The sequence below is a fragment of the Xyrauchen texanus genome, chromosome 39, assembly GCF_025860055.1.
Source record: "Xyrauchen texanus isolate HMW12.3.18 chromosome 39, RBS_HiC_50CHRs, whole genome shotgun sequence".
In the NCBI taxonomy this organism is placed as follows: Eukaryota; Metazoa; Chordata; class Actinopteri; order Cypriniformes; family Catostomidae; genus Xyrauchen; species Xyrauchen texanus.
Genome location: NC_068314.1, coordinates 9,793,752 through 9,818,397, shown reverse-complemented (window position 1 = coordinate 9,818,397; position 24,646 = coordinate 9,793,752). Strand labels below are relative to the sequence as shown.

The window sequence follows — 24,646 nt, the reverse complement described above, 5'->3', positions numbered from 1 at the left end:
TCCGGTAAGCCTTTGTCTAATGAGCTTTTCAGTCATGTTGAGAAACTGTGGCAGATGGACACACTGCCATTCAGAAATGAAAACCTTGTAACAAGGTCAAAGCAAGATGCAGAGGCTATGTGCATACTGGAAGGAAAAACAGTCAGGATTTAAGTGAAAGGTGTTCAAAGATACGCCACTCCCTTTTGTGGAAAACCAGTCTTCCACCTTTAGCAGCTCCAAGGGAAGCAGTACTGCCTCATCTTCAGAAGACTGAGAAACAGTTGTCACACAACTCTGAAAAGTCTCAGGTATACAATGCTGAAATAAGCAAACTATTGGATGCAGGCTATGTAATGAAAATCCCACAATCAACAGTTGCACAAAACCAAGGGTGGTACATTCCTCACCACATCGTCCACCATAATGGGAAGAACAGGATTGTTTTCAACTGCTCCTTCAATTACAAGGGTATAAGCTTGAATGAACACCTTCTTCCTGGATCTATATTGGGGCAACACTGCTGGGAGTACTTCTTCGCTTTCGGGAGTACGCTGTAGCCATTAGCAGCGATATTAAAGGGATGTTTCATCAAGTCCGTCTCTTGTCAGAGGACCAAACATTCCTGAGATTTCTCTGGCGAGACTTGAACATCAACAACCCACCTGATGTGTACCAGTGGTCAGTGTTACCTTTTGGAACCACCTGCAGCCCGTGCTGCGCCACGTTTGCTCTACAAAAGCATGTTGCAGATCATAGCCAACCTGATAGCGATGTTTGTGCATCAATAGAGCGCTGCTTTTATGTGGATAATTGGTTACAAAGTATCCCTTCCCTTGATACTGCCAGGAAATTAGTAGATGACATGCGACACATGCTTGCTGATGGTGGATTTGAACTGCGCCAGTGGGCTAGCAACACTCCACAACTGATAAATCACCTGCCACAGGAGATTAGATCAGAAAGCTGTGAGCTTTGGTTTAGTCTGGACAGATCAGATCCTCAAGAGCGCACACTGGGACTTAGATGGATGTGCAGATCTGACACGCTTGGCTACAAACACGGTCACATAGAAAAAGCTGAACCCACTATGCAGAACATTTATCACATTCTTTCCAGCCAGTATGATCCATTAGGATTTATTATTCCCTTCACCACTAGAGCTAAGATTATAGTTCAAAGGCTTTGGGACAAAAAGAGAGAGTGGGATGCTCCTGAATTACCATCTGATCTCCGACATGCATGGCTCACCTGGGAAGACGAGCTTTCACAGCTTTCCTGTGTCACACTGCCAAGGTGTTACTCTACAAAAATGGATTCACTAGTCAGCTCAAGAAGCGTTCATGTCTTTAGTGATGCCTCTGAGCAGGCATATGGCGCTGTGGCCTATCTTCGCACTGAGGATGCTCAAGGAAAAGTTGAAGTGGCATTCTTGGCAGCTAGATCAAGGGTAGCTCCTAGAAAGCAACAGACAATACCAAGACTTGAACTTTGTGCAGCTCTAACTGGAGCTCAACTAGCAGCTATCCTGAAAAAAAGAGCTTACCTTGGAAATCAGCAGTTTCAATTACTGGGCTGATTCCACTACTGTTCTGCACTGGCTTCAATCAGACTCATGCCACTTTAAGGTGTTTGTAGGAACCAGAGTCGCAGAGATCCAGGAGCTTACTGACTCCCAAGCATGGTCTTATGTGAACACGCAAGAAAACCCCACCGATGACATAACTCGTGGCATGCTGTTGTCACAGCTTGCAGAACATAACCGCTGGACAAAAGATCCTGCCTTTCTGTGTAAACCTACATCTTCTTGGCCTAAATTACCCAAAATAGAGCCAGTAGATTATACAGAGGAACTGTGTAAGTCTACATCTTTTCACCTCCTAATAACTTCCAATGAACAGCAGCCAATTGATGCTACTCAATTCAATACATTCCAAGAGCTTGTGGAAGCAACTGTCCAATCTCTTCACGGGGTGGCCAACGCTACTAGCCCTCCCTTGGCTGACTCATACAGGAAAGCTGAACTAGAAATCCTAAAATATTCACAAATGGAGAGCTTCCCTGCAGATTACAAACAGCTTCAAGCAGGGAAATCTGTTTTTCGAGCAGTCGCTTAATGACACTGTCCCCTGAGTTTGATTCTGACACTCACCTGATTAGAGTAGGTGGGCGACTTCGAAGGTGTAATCAGCTAAGCTCTGATATTCTTCATCCAATTATCCTAGACCCAGTTCATCCAGTAACTGAATTACTAATTAGGCAATATGATGCACATCTACACCACTCTGGTTCAGAGCGTGCATTCGCTGAAATCAGAAGGCGTTTCTGGATTCTGAGAGGACGGCAAGCTGTTTGTTCTATTCAAAAGCAATGCATTGAGTGTCGTAGATGGCGTGGCAATCCAGATACCCCAAAAATGGCAGACTTACCCCCTTCCAGTCTACGACTCTTCCAACCTGCCTTTTACTCCACAGGCATGGATTGTTTCGGCCCATTCACTGTCAAAATAGGTAGACGGAATGATAAACGATGGGGCATCAGTTTGACTACTAAAGCAGTTTACATTGACCTTCTGACTCAGGCTGATTCAGACTCTTTCCTTATGTCCCTCCGACGATTCATTGCTCGGAGAGGGAAACCTCATGAGTTACACTCTGACAAAGGAACCAATTTCAAGGGTGGAGAAAGTGAGCTTAGAGAAGCTTGGAAAAATCTTAACCCCTGCTTGCAAGCAAAGCTTGCCAAACACCAGATTGAGTTCCATTACAATCCTCCTAGTTCTCCTCACTTTAGTGGATCCTGGGAGAGAGAAATCCGCTCTGTTAAAACATCTTTGTATGCCACCATTGGTGCCCAAACGGTCACAGAAGAGGTGCTCAGGACTGTTTTAATTGAAATAGAAGGAATCCTAAACTCAAAGCCACTGGGATACGTATCTTCAGATGTAGCAGATCCAGACCCAGTAACCCCTAACTCTCTAATAATGGGTCGGCTGGATTCTGCATTACCACAGATAGTTTATCCTGAATCTGAACTGCTTAGCCGAAAAATATGGAGGCACAGTCAAGTAATAGTAGATCAGTTCTGGAAACACTTTCTTCATAACTACTTGCCTGCACTTCAGTCCCGACAGAAACGGCAACAAGAAAAGGAAAACCTGGCGGTTGGTACAGTGGTCTTGATTGCTGATCCACAATTCCCAAGAGCGCTCTGGCCTGTTGGGACTGTTAAAGCTGTTAAAGTCGGAGCTGACAAAAAAGTCAGAGTAGCAGAAATTCAAGTCAAAGACAGAACTTACACCAGGCCTGTTGCTCGACTTATTAAACTCCCATTACTTCCAGAGTAGTTGTACTGTGCTGGCCCTATGGATGCAAATCTGCAATACACATTTGGGGGCAGCTGTGTTAGAATGAGGGCCAGTTGAATATGTTCGTACTACCATTTAGTGGCAACGTAACCATATAACATCCTTATTAGGATTTTTGATTAGGCAGTCAGTTGCTACCTATAACTAGGACCCATTATATGCTAAGGACCCAGTAGTTATGCTGCAATTCTGTTGTACCTCATGTGCCATTGCTCTTAATACTGTCAATAATCCCAGTTCATCAAAGATGTTCTTTGTTAATGTTGTTAATTGGTATCATTTGTGCGTGCATCAAATAGTAAGTTACGTTTTCTCTTTGATATTTGTTACATTTATAGCCTTTATACATATATAATTAAGATTTGTCTTAATTATACTCATTGCACATGCTGTAGCATATGCTACGTATATGTTGCTATCTGTTAGCTAATTCTATATAGTTATAAAAGTATTGTTATACTAAATATTGTTTGTGTATTAAGACTTTAATGACAATACAGCCCCAGGCAACATGTTTATGTGGGGCCCATATGGGTTATAAATGGGCTACATGGGTACAGATTGGGCATGGGCTCAAAATGGGCTTCTTATCTGGGGCCCACTTGGGTCAACTAAGTAGGTCCAACATGGGCAAACCCAGTTGGGCTCCCTATGTGGGCCCTAGTTGGTTCACTAATGGGAAATGAGAACATTTTGGCACTTTAACATGTGACTTCAATCTATTAAAAATCTACAAATGCCAACACAATTGCAATTTTACCCAATTTGCTGCCATTTAAAGGATCAAGACCCTGCGGATGCTGTCACAGTGTGGTGCAGGCAGAAGAAGAGGAGGAGTCAAAATTTCCAATGCAAACTTTTACTCACAATAAAATTCAAACACATAGAAGACGGGCAGTACATACAAACACTTAATACAACGGTGACAGATACAGAAAAAAAGGCACACACAAAAACAAAAAAGACTCAAAAGTTTACAAAACTTTTGCAGGATGGATCTCACGAGATTTCATTCAGCAATTCCCATCCCCCACGCCCTGTTTGCGCCCGCGCCACATTCACTCTTACTCACTCTGCTGTCATTTTCGGGAGGAAATTCTCGAGCGTAGTCAAGGTAAGAACTACATTTAAAAAATTTTAATGTTAATTCAAATACATTTCAAAACATAATTTTAACCAAATTTGGTTAACATTATGTTTTGAAAACAAAAGTTCCCCTTCTGTCGCTCTCTCCAAGTTGTGTCAGAGAAGCGACACTAGGGTTCTAGATATTCACCTCTGAACTATGAAAAAAGGCCAATGTGAGTTGGCAACTAGTATTTGCATGTCCCGCCCCCGGACATACGGGTATTTAACCGGCGCAAATACGGGAGTTCATTCAGAAAATTTATTCGGAGCCGATGGTCGTGTCTACAACTGCTGCGTGTACACACCGAGTTACTGCTATCCCTCTGCTGCATGCTGTTGGATTCTACGGCACACAACAGCGGCTTTCTCCTGTTTGCACGGCTGTGCACTTCCTGCCCCTGAGCGCTTCGACAGTGCAGATAATAAAGATCTCTTACGAGTTCTTTTTTCTTCATAAAAGAGTGATTTTATTTAAAAGAGTAATTTCCTCTAAAAGAGCAAAAACACAGCGGTGTTGAACGTCCTTTTAAGGATGCATCTTTTTCAAGATGCCTTTCCGCCCCTGTGTTGTTCCTGGATGCGGTAGAGTACTCTCCGCTTCCGACGGCCACAGGCGTTGTCTCGTGTGTCTGGGTAGCGATCACACCGAGGCTGCGTTTGTGGATGGTTCATGTTCTCACTGCGAGAACATGACCATGACAACGTTGCGGTTGTGGTTGTAAGCAAGCCACTCCAGCCGCCCCCCCCCCGCGTCGCTCCTTCCGACGGGATTGAGGACGATGCGGCTGGCGATGGAGGCGATTCGGGGATGGCAGCGGGTGCAGCTCCGCCGGGAACGCCCCCTTGGAACACCCGCGCCCCGACACGCTCGTTGAGTCCCGTCGCCGCTCGAGGTTGCGGCGACTCGCCTCACAGCCACTGCCTACCCTCTTGCAATGGAAGCAGACGAGTTCACCGCGACATCGGAGGGCGTGGGCTCTGATGCTGAGGACTCCTCTGGGCTGCCGCCTTCGGGCTTGCACGCCCAGGAAGAGGCCGATGCACAGATGTCCAATATGCTTTCCCGGGCAGCCAACAGTGTGGGCTTGGACTGGAACCCTCCATCCTCCTCACAGCCATCACGGCTGGACGACTGGTTCTTGGGTGTTGGGCGCCGCTCACAGCCTAAACCCCGGTTCAATTCTTCCCGGAGGTGCTCATCCGCCCTCGCCACCCTCGACGGCGGAACGCGCCACAGATACACGGTGATTCCCCAGGTGGATAGGGCTGTTGCGCTCCACCTATGCCCCGGAAGCACTACCACCTGGCGGGGTCGCCCTGTACTCCCTTCCCGGTCCTGTAGAGCAACATCCTCGCTCACCGCGAAGGCCTACAGCGCTACCGGATGCGCCGCTTCCGCCCTGCACGCCATGGCTCTCCTGCAGGTCCACCAAGCCAAGGCACTGCGAAACATGCACGGAGTGGCCCTGATCCCGACACGCTGCAGGAACTGCGTTCAGCGACCGACCTCGCCCTAAGAGCAACGAAGGTCACAGCGCAGGCGCTCGGGCAGGCGATGGCCACACTGGTGGCCCAGGAACGTCAGCAATGGCTGGACTTGGTTGAGATGCATGAAGCTGACAATACTCGCTTTCTCAACGCCACTGTCTCCCAGTTTGGCCTCTTCGGCGACACCGTTGAGGACTTCGCCCAGCAGTTCTCCCTGGTGAAGAAGCAGACGGAGGCCATTTCTCACATCATGCCTCGCCGCATGCCTGCCGCCACGGCCCAGGCCCCATCTGCTCGCCGAGGGCATCCTCCCACGACCAGAAGACCTTCTGATCCGCCCCAACCCGGGACTAGCTCTCAGCCCCGGCTTCGAGCAAACCGCGGGAAGTGTACGCCCCCTGTCTCACGGACTCCATCGAGGACCTGGAAGGCTCCCAGGTGCTCCTGAGACAGCGGACCCAGAGTGCAAGAAGTTAGCGCTGGAGGGCCGGGAGGAGAATCCTTTGTTTTTTCATTTGCCGCACCCCTCAACAGGGGCTGCCGTACCCAAATTCTCAATAAAAGAGCTATTTCCTTTACCTCTGGGCCACATGGCCCGCAAATGCCGTTCTCACGGCACTCTGCTTTCAGGCCTCAACAGTCCCGGCTTCCTGGATGCGGTGCCCCCTCCCTCAGCCCCACGACTGTTCCCCGGCTGGCCGGTTCAGACGAGTCCAGAGGACGCCAGCGTCGGACCTCCTCCTCAGTCACTTACGGAGCAAGGTAAGTGCTTTGAGTTTGCTCTCAGCACCAGAGCCTCAGGATGCCATGTGCCCCCCGACGCCGCGTTACCTGTTCCGCACCGCTGCGAAGCCCCGCCGGGTACGTCCAAAATTCTCATCCCCTTGGTGCCCCTAGCACGGAGCTTAGAGGCGTGGCTTTCACTGCCCAACCCGTCGCGATGCTGCACCAGACCATTCGACTCGGTTACGCAATTCAGTTTGCCAGGTCTCCGCCCCCCTTCGTGGGCGTTCATTTCTCCGCAGTGCACGACAGACAGGCTCAGTCCCTGCGCGAAGAAATCGCCTCCCTTTTAATCAAGGATGTGATAGAGCCTGTCCCTCCAACCGAAACGAAGAAGGGTTTCTACAGCCCTTACTTCGTTGTACCCAAGAAAGGCGGCGGCGTATGACCGATCTTGGACTTGCGAGTTCTCAATCGGACCTTGTCCAAACTCCCGCTCAAAATGCTCACCCAGAAACAAATTCTATCTGGCGTCCGGCATCTAGATTGGTTCACAGCGATGGACCTGAAGTACGCGTACTTCCACGTCTCGATTCTCCCTCGACATCGACCCTTTCTGTGGTTCGCGTTCGACGGCCAGGCATATCAGTACAAAGTCCTCCCCTTCGGCCTGTCTCTGACCCCTCGCGTCTTCACGAAGGTCGCAGAGGCGGCTCTTGCCCCGCTCCGAGGAGCTGGCATACGCATACTCAATTACCTCGACGATTGGCTCATTCTGGCCTCCTCGCGGGAATTACTATGCGCACACAGAGACCAGGTGCTCAAGCACATCGGCCGTTTAGGGTTTCAGGTCAACTGGGAAAAGCGCAAACTCACCCTAGTCCAGAGCATCTCTTTTCTCGGTTTGGAGTTAGACTCAGTCTCAATGACAGCACGTCTCTCCAGCGAGCGTGCTCAGTCAGTGCTGGAATGCCTCGCTTTCTTCAAGCCAGGCTCCGTGGTCCCTTTAAAATGTTTCCAACAGCTCCTGGGGCATATGGCATCCTCCGCGGCGGCCGCGCCACTGGGGTTGATGCATATGAGACCACTTCAGCACTGGCTCCAGACTCGAGTTCCGAGATGAGCATGGCGCCGCGGCACGCACAAGGTGAAAGTTACCACTACCTGCCGCCAAGCCTTCAAACCCTGGACAGACCTCTGCTTTCTAAGGGCAGGAGTGCCCTTGCAGCAGGTGTCCCGACGTGTTCTGGTTACGACCGACGCTTCCAAACTGGGTTGGGGCGCCGTGTGCAACGGGCGCACAGCCGCAGGCCGGTGGAACCGAGGCCCGCTGCGCTGGCACATCAACTGCCTAGAGCTGCTGGCTGTTTTTCTTGCCCTAAAGAGGTTTCTTCCGTCAATTCGGGGCAAGCACGTCCTAGTCAGGACGGACAGCACCACGGTGGTGGCCTACATAAACCGCCAAGGCAGAGTACGCTCCCTCCACATGTCACAGCTCGCCCGTCGTCTCCTCCTTTGGAGCCAGCAGCGACTCAAGTCACTGTGCGCCACTCACATTCCCGGCAACCTCAATGTGATAGCGGACGCGCTATCAAGACAAAGCTTGCCCAGCGGAGAATGGAGGCTCCAACCCCAGTCGGTCCAGCTAATTTGGGACAGTTTCGGCAAGGCCCAGGTAGACCTGTTTGCCTCCCAGGAAACTTAACACTGCCCGCTCTGGTATGCCCTCACAGAGGCTCCCCTCGGGACAGATGCTCTGGTGCACAGCTGGCCCGCGGGGCTGCGCAAGTACGCTTTTCCACCAGTGAGCCTTCTCGCACGGGTGCTATTGCAAGGTCAGGGAGGACGAGGAGCAAGTCACTCTGGTGGCCCCCTACTGGCCCACCCGGACGTGGTTCTCGGATCTCACGCTCCTCACGACAGCCCCTCCCTGGGCAATTCCCCTGAGGAAGGATCTTCTTTCTCAGGGACGGGGCACACTCTGGCATCCGCACCCAGACCTCTGGAACTCCACGTCTGGCCCCTGGACAGGACGCGGAAGAGCTAGCCGGCCTACCACCGGCCGTCATAGACACCATCAACCAAGCCAGAGCCCCTTCGACCAGGCATCTTTACGCCCTAAAGTGGCGTCTGTTCGCAGACTGGTATTCTTCCCGAGCCGAAGACCCACAGAAGTGCTCGGTTAGGTCAGTGCTCATGTTTCTACAGGAGAGGCTGGAGAGGAGGCTGTCCCCCTCCACCCTCAAGGTGTATGTCGCCTTATCGCTGACCCACCACTGACTACGGTAGACGGCAAGTCTCTTGGTAAGCACGACTTAATTGTCAGGTTCCTAAAAGGTGCCCGGAGGTTGACTCCCTCTCGGCCTAACCGATTTCCTCTCCCGGACGTGCGCTTGGCCACGCCCCCGCTGCCACAACAACATTATAATATTTGAATGATATAGGTAAAAATATAATAAATGTGTAATATAGTTATCATATTTAGCAAAATACTCCTCTCTATAGCAAGTATTTTATAAGTCCAACTAACATGCGTGCTATGGGTCATTAAAAGGCATCCTGAGGTAAATGTAACGTTAGGTGACATATGTTGTTCTCCAGCTGTTTTATGGACATCTTTCCACGGTTGAAAAACACTGATCGATCGATTTTATTACATTTCGGTAAGTTATACTGTATCTTTCAAATTACCTATTGATCATTCGTGTTTATTTACTATTAACTAGTAGTAAAGAGTAACAGATTATTGGTTCAAATGCCCCTTGAACTGAGATCTGTCAGCGAATTGACAGAATCTGAGAGCTGAGAATCTGTTTCATATCAATAGTAACCTTCTCTGTCTTGTCTGTCGGTGTCAGTGTCCTCTTTGCTTCGCGATTTTTCTCTGCATGAGAAAATGGATGTGTGGCGTGAGAGCATGTAAAAAGTGACTATTGCGTGTCTCTCACAGTGAATTCGTGAGAGTTGGCAGCCCTGCAGATTCAGTTTGTAAATGTTTTCGGCGGGTGTGCTTGTGCTACCGCGGTCTTGTTCATTTGCCATGTTGTTTGTGTATCTCTATCATGGCAAGCGCTGAGCCCTGTCGTTAAAGAGAAAACCGATTTTCATTCAAACAAATCGACGTAAACTACTCATTTGAGTTAATCGATAAAATCTATTTATCGCCCAGCCCTATTTTCAACAGTCTATAGTCTTCTTAAACTGTAGGCCTATACATTTTTTGGCACTGGGCTGTGTGCTCACGATACAGGAAGATTACAACGATGATGTCAATTATGGCTTATGGATGACAGAGAAGCTAGTGTAAATAAGCTGTACAGCTTGGGACAGACACGGTTTGATTAGTAAATCATAAGGCTGTTGTACTTTCAATAATACATAATATGTAAATACATAAAATGAAAACCGACTCAACAGGTGTTTCTGCCTTATGTAAATCAGTTTGTATTTGGGTGTTATTACAAACCAAACAAATAGTTATGATCATACAAATGATTTTGCCTCAATTAGAATTTTGAATGTCATATGCTTTTTTTCTTACAGAAAGTAATGGACCATTCTCAGAGAACAAAGAGAAGGAAAATTGCTGCAAAAGTTGCTGAACATTTTCGTCTTGTTTCACAACAGAATGAATTTGAACAACAGCATTTTAATTTGGAATCAGCCTATAATGAACCATTGGAGGATTCTGTTTATCATGATTGTGTCGAGGATGTAACCGAGAATGTAGAAAATGAATATCCCACAGACATTTTTTATGATGCTTTGGACAATGACATATTTTATGATGGTTTTGAAAATGGGATTGCTGACAATACCAGTGACTTTGACCTGGACTCTGAATGTTCTGATTCAGAACATGCGGCTTCAGAGACACTAGATGACACAAATGGTCTTGCAGAGTGGGTTGCAGAATACAATATCTCTCAAAATGTATTGTCTGCTCTTCTGAAAATTCTCAGACAAAAACGCCTTAATGTGCACAGACCGCAAGTGTGATGCCAAAAATGTAGCAGGAGGAACATACTATCATTTTGGAATTAGGAATTCAGTTCTGGCAGAATTGGCATCTTTAGATTTTGATCTGAGAGATCTGACAGACACTCTCACGCTTAGAGTTAATATTGATGGTCTACCTTTATTCCGCAGCAACAATGTAAGTTTGTGGCCTATTTTGAGTAGGATTAAGGAGATCCCAAATTCAAATGTTTTTGTGATTGGCTTATACTCAGGTGTGATAAAACCATCAAATGTGCAAGAGTATTTAAATGAATTTATTCAAGATGTTAAAGTTGTTGTACAGGAGGGTATTCAGTATAATTATGTGCATTTCACAGTTGCTGCTCCTGATGCATTCATATGTGATGCTCCAGCAGGTGCGTTCCTCAAATGTGTGAAGGGTCACAACGGGTATTACGCATGTGAGCGCTGCACTCAAAAAGGTGTCCATATAAATAGGAGAATGTCTTTTGCTGAGTTGTCTGGAGAGCGAAGGACTGATCAGACATTTAGGGAAATGGGTTATGAAGAGCACCAAGGTGGAGTTTCACCCCTGTCTGAGTTAGGTGTGGGGTTAGTCTCAAGTTTTGTGCTTGATTATATGCACCTTGTGTGTTTGGGCGCGATGCGCCAGTTGATTTATCTTTGGTTAAAAGGGCCTCTGAAATGCAGACAGTCTGTTAAAAATCTCACTATGATTTCTGCATTCATGGCTTCTGTCAGGCAGTATTTGCCGAGGAATTTTTCTAGGAAACCAAGGTCTCTTCTAGAAATTAGTATGTGGAAAGCAACTGAATTAAGGCAGTTTTTACTTTACACTGGTCCTGTTGTCCCACTTAAAAATATACCTGATACAATGTATAGAAACCTTATACTCTTGTCTGTATCGATAAGAATTCTTCTTAGCCCTGATTTGTGCACTGAAAACTGTGACTATGCTGAAGATATTTTGAAAAATTTTGTCCAAGATTTTGGCATTATTTATGGCCTTGAATTTGTTGGATACAACATCCATTCTTTGATACACATTGCCCAAGATGCACGGAACTTTGGTCCTTTGGATAGCATTTCCTGCTTCCCATTCGAAACATATTTAGGTAAATTTAAAAAGATTGTACAGAGGCCCCAAAATCCTGTGCAGCAAATTGTTAGGCGCATCCATGAGAAGCAGAAAGTGGCAAAACAGAAGAAAATATCAATTTCCTCTCCTCTCAAACAGCTCCATTTCTCTGGACCAGTGACTGATGAACTTGGAACATGCCAGCAATACAGGCAGTACAAATGCTGTAAAGGTGATAACTGTTTTTCCTTAGGGGGAAGGACTCTCATTGTGAGAAATATTTTGCTTTCTTCTTGTGAAACTCCCAATGTTCTCTGTCACTTCTTTAAAAGCTATGAATTTTTTTTCAGCTACCCAATTGACTCGGCATGCCTTGGAATTCACTTTGTTTCAAACTTATCCAAAGACTTGCATGTGATATCGGTTGAGGAATTAAGGAGATAAATAGTGCTCTTGCCATTTAAATCTGGATTTGTGGCATTCCCACAGCTGCATTAGCCTGTTTGTTTTGCATTTTTCCAGCATGTTACCATTTGCGGTTGTGGATTTTTTGGATGGTGGAGGTGTAGCTATTGTACCCTGCAAGTGGTTTACGGGACCAGAGGAAGATGCTTGTTACTGGCCACCAAGACGAGTCAACATCAGCAAGGCAGTAAAGGAGGAACTTGTTCCAAACCCTACCTGGCTGCAGTTTAAAGTGCTCGTCCTGGGAAAAGCAGGTAATGTGACCGTTTTTGAATGGTGACTAGTAATAATAATATTTATGTATCTAATAACACAAGTAAGGCGTGCTTCTGAAATAGTAGTTACTAATATTTATTGGTAAATGTCTATCACCTACAGGAAAATATGCCCACGCCACATCAAAGCTTTTGAAGTCTGAGGCGACCTCAGACTTGCAGACGGAGTCTGATTCTGGAAGACGGATGGGAAAAGGGAAGCGCAAAAGAAGGTAAGACTATATTTCTTGCATACATAGATTTTGAAAGCAACAATTGTTCTTGAAAAGGATTAGTTCTTTTAAGCCATTCAAGCACCACAAAACAAACAAGAATGCCATGTCAATTTGACACACACACGACTCGTGTGCACAAAAAGACGCGCGCCAGAATTGAGTTCTCTTTCGCTCTTGAACAAACATTAACACAGAATTTTACCCAAATGTCCATTTGTCAAGAGCAGTCTTAAATTAGTTAAATAACATCTTAAATGACTGTAAATAGTTGGAGGAAATGAGATGCGTCAGATCCGCGTCACGTGCGGCAGATCTTAAAGTGACATCAATCAATCAATCAAGTTGCTGTGATGTCTGTCATTTATGTTAATAAAAAAAAAACAGATTTTAACGAAAATTTTAGCTTTAATAAGGATAAATCTAATTTATAATTTATGCAGTTAAGACTATAAAGTATTTGATAACTTTATTCTATTTCTGTATATTTCCTATTAGACAGGAAGGCTACAGGTAAATATGACATTAATTATAATAGGTTTATGTGAAGATTGTTTAACTTGTCATAAATTAAGTAATTTTTAAAAGCCTAATAAATGTTGAAATTGATAGCTTTCAATTACACTGTAATGTGGAATGTCCATAATTAATGTTTAAAAATAAATCAGTTTCATAGAGACATCGGTAGCAGTATTAGTATCAGTTATACTGTCGCTTGTATCATTAATGTTAATCAAACAAGTCAAAGAGAATATAACTTTCTGCTCGACTGAATAACTTCCGTAGCTTTAATAAGAATCAATGTATATTTAATTCAAACAGTGAAGTCAATGTAGTGCTTCTTTAATGCCACTGTTAAATACACATACTGTAGCTCAAAAGTTTAAAGCACTGTTTATTTCATTACTCATAATTATTCATTATCCTATTTTTGCACATATTCTATTGCACATATACAGCTCTAATTTGAAACTTGTACAACTACTTAATTATGCTCTACATTTTGTGCATTTCAAGGCCAGTGTGTCTGTCAAGCTCTGATGAGGAACTCTGTGGTGCTGGGCATGATCATCCATCCAGTGTGCCTTTACCTCCACCAGTTCCAGAGAACCTCCAACCGCAGGCTCCCCACTTACTCAAGACCCGTCCATTTATTCAACCACCTTCAATTCCTTTAACGGCCGTTGCTCCAGAACGCCCCAGTAGAATTTTGCAAGATGCCAGTTCTGCATTTAGAGATCTGCATTTACCTTCCCCAGTGCCAGAGAACCCTTAACCGAAGGATCCCCACTTGCACGGGACCCGTCCATTTATTCAGCCCTCTCCACCTTCAACACCTTTAACAGCTGTAACACCAGACCGCCCCAGTAGAGTTCCTCAGGGTGCCAGTTCTGCATTTAGAGATGCCATGTTTGCATGTCTCCTAACCGTCCTGGAGGAAATCAAGGAGACAAAGAGTGTTCATGGGAGGATGATACAATCACTCCTCACACAACGGGATGCAAGTACAGTTGCAGCACTTCTAGAAGATATTGTTTTCCCCCTGAGGACGGTCTCGAATGTTGATGCAATGGATCAAAAATTGGCAGACCCCACCTTCCACAAACAAGTGGTATGTTCTAATATGACCATTTAGCAGATTCACAGGGCTGATCGTTAACGTTTTTGCACGTACAGTACTGTACAAAAGTCGTAGGCTTTTTGTTTTAGCAAAGTTTTAGTTACACCATTATTTATTTTTCAGTTTCTTTATTAAGATATAAACAGAAAGTACAGGAAATATGTACACAAAATAAGAACAAAAGGGCTTCTTCAGGCAAAAGTCAGTATTTTGTGTAATATCTCTTTGCACTGAGCACATCTCATACCTCTTTTGGGGAGACTGTCCTTAAGTTTTCTGAAGTAATCGTCTTGGCATATTATACCTAGGCTGCTTTCTGCAGTTCCCAGAGTTCATCTTTAGATTTAGGCCGTATTTTATTTATTTCTGTCTAGGTGATCCCATACTGCCTCTATAAATTCAGGTCTGGATAATGTTTTGTAAGCTGTTTTTCTCTCCAAATATGATTTCACTGTATTAGCAGTGTGCTTGGAATCATTATCATGCTGAAAAATAAAAACATTCCCAGTATGGCACTTTCCAAAAAGAAGGGCATTATGAATTACAACCTGTCTGTACTTTTCAACATTCATGATCCCATCAATTCGACAATATTGCCAACACCACTGGCAGAAATGCAGCCCAAAAGCAGGTGTGCTATTGTTCAAGTGTAAGGGGAGGTCACACTAAATACTTGCCACTTTAGCCTATATGTAAAAGCTGTTATTCATTTTCATGTTCTGGCTGTATTCTAATAAAAAGCCTGAGAAATTATATATGGTCATTATACCATTTCTAAAACAAAAATAATGGTGGCATAAGACGTTTGCACAGTACTGTAGCTTTTTTGCTACAGAGGTAGAATTTTTGTAGCACAGGCAACTCAATTATAACTCAAGTACAAGTATAAAACATCTGTTAGAGAGGTAACCGCATATGTATTATGGGAGTGTTCCCTGGGAATTGTGAAAAATAGAGTTGTATTTATGGACTGGATACACGATAGAGTTGTATTTATGGACTGGTACTGTGCCCATGCATGATTGTCCTTAGAATACAGATGGCGCTGGTAATGGCGACACGCAGCAGCAGTGTGTGAGAGTGGTGTGTAGTCCATGTATGGGAACTGTGGTTTTTCTTTTGATTTTTAAACCGGCTTACGTGTTTATTTAACCAGTTTTTAACCGTGGTTCTTAACTTGTCCTGTTTGTCTACGTTATCGTTTTTTTACTAACCGTTATTGGATTGATCTGCATATGAACGGAAGCAACATGATTCACCTGAATTTGACCGGCCTTCTTTTTCTGTTGACGCTGTTATGTCATTTTTTATGCAGACTTCTCATGTTTGGAGAACCTCTCCAGTATAGTCGGGAATTCCTTCTGTTTTTGCACAGCACCAGCATAGGCACCGTGGACTCTTCCGCAGTTATCCCCGCAGAGATTCTCCGGTTGCCGGACCCTTATGCAGCAGTGAAGAGGAACAGGGCGCATCGGACGAGGCCAACAGCAAGAAAAAGAGGGAGACGCGGCGGTGTACGCCAGAGGCTCAGGAGACAGAGACATAGGCGGATTCCCCTTCCCACAGTCATCCTCGCTAATGTCCAGTCACTCCGGAATAAAGTTGACGAGCTTCAGGCAAATGTTAAGTTCCTGGCGGAGTATAGCAGTGCCTGTCTTCTCGCCTTCACAGAGACATGGCTTAAGGAACACGACTTACAGTCCGATCTGGAGATCGATGGCTTCGGAGTTCCCTATCGCTTGGACAGAGATCCTGCAGTGACCGGTAAGTCACTTGGCGGGGGATTGTGTCTGTACGTAAACAATAACTGGTGCAGTACAGTAGTCGAAGAGTCAGAGAGTCACTGTGTACGCCGGACATTGAACTCCTCTCTGTATCTTTACGTCCCTTTTATCTTCCAAGGGAATTCCCCCAATTATTTCTGACTCTTGTTTATATTCACCCGAAGGCTAACGTTGATAGGGCCACTCAAGCCATGACCAGATCTGTGCAGCGGCTACAGGGGATTGCGCCGGACGCACCGATCCTTATGGGTGATTTCAATCTCTGTAAACCGGGGAAGTCTCTCTGTAATTTTTATCAGTATGTTACTTGTCCGACTCGTCACTTAAAGTGCCTGGATCTTTGTTTTGGGACGGTTAAGGGGGCATATAAATCTCTTTCTAGAGCCCCTCTTGGAACATCTGACCATAATGTTGTTTATTTAGTTCCGACATACAAATCGGTCCTGAAGAGGCACAAGGCGGAATGAAGATTTGTTCCGGTATGGACAGAAAACTCTGTTCATTGTCTTCAGGACTGTTTTACTGTCACTGATTGGGATGTGTTTAAAAATGCTTGTCCGGATTTAGATGAACTGACAGAAACTGTGTCTGCCTATATATCCTTTTGTGAGGAAATGATCATCTCCCAAAAATCCATTCTCATTTATCCAAATAATAAACCCTGGGTCTCTAAATCAGTAAAGCATAATTAATCAGAGGAACATTAGTTTTAATCAGGGGGATATGTTACAGCACAGGGTATTATCTAAACAGTTGAAGAGGGAACTCAAGCTTGCCAAGCACGTATATAAAGACAAAGTAGAAAACTTGCTGCGTACTGGAAATTCACGTCCTGCTTGGGACGGCGTGAAAACCATAATGGGATTGCAGTCCAAAAAGCTTTCCATTACTCGGAATGGAAAAACCGATCTGGACTTTTGTAATGAACTGAATGTTTTTTATCAATGTTTTTAGTGAGGAGGTGGCTGTTTTTAAAAATGTTGATTTAAATCCTGTGAATAATATTGTTCCCATTGATAAATTCATGGTCTCGAATCTCTTTCGTGGTGTAAAAGAAAGGAAAAGCCCAGGTCCCGATGGGATCGGGGGTCGTGTTTTGAAGAACTGTGCTGTTCAGCTGGCAGACATCTTCTGCTTCATTTTCCAGTTGTCTCTACACCTGCATAGGGTCCCTTGTCTTTGGAAAGACTCAATAATTGTTCCTGTGCCTAAGATTCAAACTCCTAAGACCCTCAATGATTTCAGACCAGTGGCACTTCTCTTGTCATGAAAGCTTTTGAAAGGCTAGTGAAGGATGCACTTTTGGACACTGTACAGGATAAGTTAGACCCTTTCCAGTTCGCCTACAGGTCGGGCAGAGGTGTGGACGATGCAATAGGGACACTTTTAAACATGGTTTTTAAACATCTTGAGGGGGCCATGTCCCTTGTCCGTCTACTATTTATTGACTTTTTCTCCACTTTTAACTGCATTCAGCCCCATGTTTTAGCAGACAGGTTGAAGAACACTTATAACATTGATACTGGACTGATCTGCTGGCTAATGGATTTTTTAACAGTGAGGTCCCAAAGGGTGAGAGTGAACAGTGTTTTATCTGATGCACTTTTTTCTTCTACTGGGTCCTCTCCCCTCTTTTATTTGTTTTATATACAAATGAATGCCAAAGCCATCATGAACGGTGCCACATTATTAAATTTGCGGATGATTCTGTCATTGTGTCCCTCCTCAGTAGTGATGACCCCGAACACGGTCCTGTAGTGGATGATTTTATTGATTGGTGCAAATCCTCCTTTTTAAATATTAATGTTGCAATGGTAAGTGAGGACCCAAAAGCGATATAACAAAAGAGTCTTTTAATGTTAGTTCAGGAAGCAATAATGAAAAACACAAATGTTCTCCTTCAGAGAATGACAGCGAACATAAACAACCCGCAGAGAGGGCGATGCAACAGAAGACTTCCTAGAGAACTTAAGTAGGCATCACAAAGTAGCGGCCGGGGGTAGCAGTGAGCGGCGAATGGCTGCTGGTCTCCCCAGGGAGGGCTAGGGTCGAGAGAAAACACTAGCTGTATCCAGCTCCTCTCGCTGCATCTGGCGAGCTGGACAGAATACAAATAATGGGTAGTTTAGACGGGAACAGGTAGTAAAGCCAGGTGGATGCCTACAGGACAGGACTTGGACAGCGACAAACGAGACAGTTCTTGTATTCCTTTGCGGGAGAAACTCTAGTGAGAATCCGACAAAGGAAGCAGCAAGAACAGAGAAAGAAGTAGAGCGCTAATCAGAGGAAAACGGGAACAGGTGGGAAGAGAATTAGCGAAGTATTCAGGGGAGATAAGGAACAGCTGGAGGAGGAGAAAAGAGGGAAAGGAGAAATGACCAAAAAGGGCAGCAGAGGGCGACAGAGAAAAGAGAAAGAACAGGGACAAGACATACCATGAAAAAACAAAGACAAGACATAACAGTACCCCCCCCCCTAACGAGCGCCTCCTGGTGCTCCCGAGGAGGAACCCTGGTGGCTCCGGAGGAAGTCATCAATGAGCGAGCGGTCCAGCACGTCCCGAGAGGGAACCCAACTTCTCTCCTCGGGCCCGTATCCCTCCCAGTCTACCAGAAGCTGATGCCCACGACCCCGAGAACACATATCCAGGATCCTGCGGACCCTGTAGATAGGAGCGCCCTCAACCCCTCCAGGTGCGCTCACAACGTTGGACAAAAGCCTGGGCGGACGGAATGCAGGAATCGGCGAGTTGAGACGAGAACAGCGGGGGTTGGTACCCAAGGCTACTCTGAAAAGGAGACAGACCAGTGGCCGACGAAGGCAACGAGTTGTGGGCGTACTCTGCCCAGGGGAGGTGCTCGGCCCAGGACGCAGGGTTACGGAACGAAAGACTGCGCAAGATGCGACCAACAGTCTGATTGGCCCGTTCGGCTGAGGGTGGAAGCCGGACGAGAGACTGATGGAAGCACCAATCAAATGGCAAAATTCCCTCCAAAATTGAGACGTGAACTGCGGACCTCTGTCCGAGACGATGTTGGATGGGAGGCCATGAATCTTGAAAACATTCTCGAAGATAATTTGTGCCGTCTCCTTGGCGGAGGGAAGCTTGGCGAGGGGAATAAAATGGGCCGCCTTAGAGAACCGGTCGATGACCGTGAGAATAACGGTCTTGCCCGCCGACGAAGGAAGACCGGTGATAAAGTCTAAGGCGATGTGTGACCATGGTCGAGAGGGGATAGGAAGAGGTCTGAGAAGTCCGGCAGGAGGAGAGTTCCCAGAATTAGTCTGCGCGCAGACGGAGCAAGCAGCCACGAAACGACGCGTGTCACGTTCCCGAGTGGGCCACCAAAAACGCTGGCGGATGGAAGCGTGCCCTGAACGCCGGGGTGACCAGCCAACTTGGCTGAGTGGGCCCACTGAAGAACGGCCAGGCGAGTAGGGACGGGGACGAAAAGAAGGTGTCTAGGGCAGGTGCGCGGTGCAGGGGCGTGGGCGAGCGCTTGTTTAACTTGCCTCTCAATTCCCCAGACAGCTGATCCGAGGACACGTCCCTCAGGGAGAATCCCCTCGGGGTCCGCGGGGGCTTCTGAAGAACTAAAGAGGCGCGATAAGGCATCAGGCTTAGTGTTCTTGGAGCCAGGGCGATAGGAAATAATAAATTCAAAACGGGTAAAAAACAAAGCCCAACGGGACTGACGCACATTGAGACGCTTAGCGGAACGAATATACTCAAGGTTTCTATGGTCCGTCCAAAACGACAAAAGGAACGGTAGCGCCCTCTAACCATTGTCGCCATTCGCCTAGAGCTAAGCGGATGGCAAGCAGCTCGCGGTCTCCCACATCATAGTTACGTTCAGACGGCGACAAGTGATGAGAAAAGTACACGCAAGGGTGGACCCTATCGTCAGAGGGAGAGCGCTGAGAAAGGATGGCTCCCACGCCTACCTCAGACGCGTCAACCTCGACGATGAACTGTCTGGATGCATCGGGAGTAACGAGGATGGGCGCGGACGTAAAGCGGTTCTTAAGGAGATCAAAAGCCCTCTGGGCGGAAATGGACCATTCAAAACGCGTCTTGACAGACGTAAGGGCAGTCGGGGGGAAGCAACTTGACTGAAATTACGGATGAAGCATCGATAGAAATTAGCGAAACCGAGGAAGCGCTGCAGCTCGACGCGTGACTTGGGTACGGGCCAATTAATAACCGCTTGGACCTTTGCGGAATCCATTCTAATACCCTCTGCAGAAATGACAGAACCGAGAAAAATAACAGAGGAGGCATGAAAAGTGCACTTCTCAGCCTTCACGTAAAGGTGGTTCTCTAACAGGCGTTGAAGAACGCGACGGACATGCTGGACATGAACTTGAAGTGACGGCGAAAAAATCAGGATATCGTCGAGGTAAACGAAAACAAAAATGTTCAGCATGTCTCCCAGGACGTCATTAATCAGTGCCTGAAAGACAGCTGGGGCGTTTACGAGGCCGAACGGAAGAACCCGATATTCAAAGTGTCCTAACGGAGTGTTAAACGCCGTCTTCCACTCGTCCCCCTCCCTAATGCGCACTGAGATGGTAAGCGTTACGAAGGTCCAACTTGGTAAAAACTTGGTTCCTGCAAGATCTCGAAGGCTGATGACATAAGAGGAAGTGGGTAACGATTCTTAACAGTTATGTCATTCAGCCCTCGATAATCAATGCAGGGCGCAAGGATCTGTCCTTCTTTTAACAAAAAACCCCGCCCGGCGGGCGAAGAGGAGGGACAATAGTACCGGCCGCGAGAGCTACAGATAAATAGTCCTCGAGAGCCTTACGTTCGGGGGCCGACAGCGAGTAAAGTCTACCCCGAGGCGGAGTGGTAACCAGAAAAAGCTCAATATTACAGTCATACGAACGGTGCGGCGGAAGAGAAGTGGCCCGGGACCGACAGAACACCGCCCGCAGATTGTGATACTCCTCCGGAACCCCTGTCAAATCGCCAGGCTCCTCCTGTGAAGAAAAGACAGAAGAAAGAGGGGGAATAGCAGACATTAAACATTCCACATGACAAGACACATTCCAAGAAAGGATAGTATTCTTAGACCAATCAATAGTGGGGTTATGCTGAACAAGCCATGAACTCTGGGGAGGGAGCTACCCTGGGGAGGGAGCTACCATCTAAGGCAAACAAGGCCGTAGGCTCATCTAACCTCTGAAGAGGGATATCATGTTCTCGTGCCCAGGTCTCGTCCATAAAACAGCCCTCTGCCCCAGAGTCAATCAACGCACTGCAGGTAGCGGACGAGCCGGACCAACGGAGATGGACAGAAAGGGTAGTGCAAGACCTCGAAGGAGAGACCATAGTAGTAGCGCTCACCAGTAGCTCTCCCTTACTGGTGAGCTTTGGCTTTACCGGGCAGGAGGTAACAAAGTGGACAGCTGAACCGCAGTAGAGACAGAGGCGATTGATGATTCTCCGCTCCTTCTCCTTAGCAGAAATGCGGATGCCCCCAGCTGCATGGGCTCGGAATCCACGGTTACGGAGAAAGATGGTAGTGCTGAGGAAGAGGAAACAGCGGTGAACGTGAAGTCCCTTCCACAAGTTCGGTGAAGCAGGTCGAACCTTCTCTCTATACGAATAGCGAGCTCAATCACGGAGTCCACACTCGAAGGAACCTCTCTCGAGAGAATCTCATCCTTAACCTCCGCGCAGAGTCCTTCCAGAAAGCGGGCGAGTAAAGCCGGCTCGTTCCAGTCACAGGAGGCAGCAAGAGTGCGAAACTCAATGGAGTAATCGGTGACGGATCGCTTCCCCTGACGAAGTGAAGTCAAGACCCGGGAAGCCTCCTCACCAAAAACAGAGCGGTCAAAAACCCTTATCATCTCCTCCTTGAAGTCCAGATAACGGTTGGTGCATTCAGCCTCCGCCTCCCAGATCGCCGTTCCCCACTCACGAGCCCGTCCGGAGAGGAGAGAAATCACATAGGCGATGCGTGCTCTGCACTGGGAGTAAGTAGAGGGCTGAAGAGAGAAAACAACGTCACACTGAGTGAGGAACGCGCGGCATTCAGTAGGCTCACCAGCAAAGCACAGTGGATTATTGATCCTGGGTTCAGGTGAGCAGGGAGCCCTGGAGACGGGCGTTGAATCAAGGCGAAGAAGATGTATCTGCTTGGTGAGATCGGTGACCTGAGCAGCCAGGGCCTCGACAGGTAGTTTAGACGGGAACAGGTAGTAAAGCCAGGCGGATGCCTACAGGACAGGACTTGGACAGCGACAAACGAGACAGTGCTTGTATTCCTTTGCGGGAGAAACTCTAGTGAGAATCCGACAAAGGAAGCAGCAAGAACAGAGAAAGAAGTAGAGAGCTAATCAGAGGAAAACGGGAACAGGTGGGAAGAGAATTAGCGAAGTATTCAGGGGAGATAAGGAACAGCTAGAGGAGGAGAAAAGAGGGAAAGGAGAAATGACCAAAAAGGGCAGCAGAGGGCGACAGAGAAAAGAGAAAGAACAGGGACAAGACATACCATGACAAAACAAAGACAAGACAACAATTAATGTGGTAAAAACGAAAGAGATGTGCATTGATTTTAGAAGAAATCCCACTGTCATTTCCCCTGTTGTGATGGACAATCATCCAGTTGAACTAGTGCAGCAGTACAAATATCTTGGGACTGTAATCGACAGTAAACTGTGCTTTGAGTCCCAGGTTGATGCTGTGTGTAAAAAAGCACATCAGCGCATGCACTTTCTTCGTAAGCTTCGTAGTTTTAATGTCGACACTGTTTTACGGAAATGTTTTATTCCTGTTTTATTGAATCAGTTCTTACTTTCTCTTTTATCTGTTGGCACGGGTCACTTTTTATTAAACAGAAAAATCGCATGCCAGGTATCGTGAAGGTATGCAGCAAAATTGTTGACACACCCTTACATGACCTACATGACCTGTATAAGGTCAGATCTTTTAAGAAGGCGAGAGCCATCCTGGCTGACCCCAGTCATCCCTTGTGGGATGAATTTATGCTGCTGCCATCCGGGCGCAGATATAGTCTGCCGCGATGCAGAACAAACAGATTAAAAAGGTCATTTATTTCGACTGTTATCACCATTGTTAACAATACCCGGTAAATTCAAATATAAATTATGTTCTTCTGTGGTTGCGTTTATTGTTGTTGTTTGATTAATATATTTGTTACTGCTGACTGTAATCTAAATTGCCCCTCGGGGACAAATAAAGTTACCTTGACCTTGATACACAATACACACAGTAGATTACTACTTCCGATAGCAAAAATAGCAGCGTGCCATCGATTAACCTATGGCTGCACGATTTGGGGGGAAATTTAATTGCGATTATTCAGGTTAACATTTTGTGTTGTCTCCCCCATTATGATAATCTTGTTTTTCCTTAGGTTGGCGTGGTGGCAGAAATTGGAGGGAGAACTGTGGATGAAGCCACACGAAGGATGATGGCCTTCCTTTTAGACCACCCCCTATCAAGACAGTACAATTTTGTTGGCTGCCATGGAAAGCGAGAGTTTGGGGGGCTCAAACTGTTTGAGGTTGTGTATGGTATGTTTACTGTTTAACATATAAATGTGCAAACAGAGGTTATTCTGTAGAGTTGAGTTCTTCATAAATCAATTTGATTGTATGCAAATAATTGTCCATACTTGGACAGAATACCCTGAATTATGACGATATGGACCAGGTATACTGCCAATTCAGTGATAAGTAACCGTTAATTAGTGTTGTAGCAATCACACAACTGATGGTTTATAATAAATAAAACAGTTCAAACATTATTAAAGACAAGTGAGGTAATACAAGTTAAGTACTACAAATAAAATAATAAAAAATACACAAGTTATAAGCATAGATAAATACAATAGAACAAAAGTTACAAATTAAGTTAGGTCTAACAGTAGTATTCAGGTACACAAATGGGGGGATTACTCTGGGTTCGGGTCGAACTCCTCCCTGGACAGCACTCCCTGGACAGCATGCCAATATGCATACATTTTTACCCCCTCTAATTGTATGTAAGTGTGAACTCATGAAATATTGCTCTGCTCCATTGTTTGTTTGTTTGTTTAATAAACCAGCAAAAATTTTGTGTATGACAGAATATTATATCCGATACCATTTTTGTATTTCCTGAAAAATATCAAGGTGGAGATATCTGCTTTGTTGCAAGGGCTCAAATATGGAATTTAATCTCACTCTAATGCTCTTTATGTATTTTACAGGAAGCTTGAAAAAAAAATGCCCTTACAAACCAAATTAACAGAAGAGAGGCTGAAAAGGCAGTGTCAAAGTGGCTAATTGGTGCCAGGGACAGGGGAGGAAACCGTACTGTGAGGACACGTGGTGGACACCAAGATAGGTAGAAGTCTTAAGATATGCTTATTTTTATGTGAAAATACAAACTTTAAAAAAGACAAGAATGATAGTGCAAATCAATGCAAATTCATAGAGTAATCAGCGCTCAAACACACACATAAAGCTTGCCACTGCACACCGACAAACATAATGATTGAGTGTGGTGAAACAAACAGGAGTCATAGAG

General features: G+C 46.1%; 1 protein-coding gene across 4 annotated transcripts in view; it reads left to right on the top strand.

Annotated features, from left to right (window-relative positions):
- LOC127632781 (uncharacterized) overlaps positions 1-24,646 on the top strand; it is a 49,823-nt gene that overhangs the window by 24,343 nt on the left and 834 nt on the right. Inside the window, exons 1-7 of one of the 4 annotated variants that reach the window (XM_052111547.1) lie at positions 8,974-11,976; positions 12,267-12,463; positions 12,588-12,696; positions 13,714-14,308; positions 15,633-16,081; positions 23,490-23,649; positions 24,327-24,463. In XM_052111547.1, the coding sequence (XP_051967507.1) occupies positions 10,662-11,976; positions 12,267-12,313 (1,362 nt within the window). In that variant the 5' untranslated portion in view covers positions 8,974-10,661 and the 3' untranslated portion in view covers positions 12,314-12,463; positions 12,588-12,696; positions 13,714-14,308; ... (1 more) ...; positions 23,490-23,649; positions 24,327-24,463. Of the gene's footprint in view, positions 1-8,973; positions 12,464-12,587; positions 12,697-13,713; positions 14,309-15,632; positions 16,082-23,489; positions 23,650-24,326; positions 24,464-24,646 lie in introns of those variants that run through there. The other 3 variants (XR_007969135.1, XM_052111545.1, XM_052111546.1) reach the window with 3 other exon arrangements.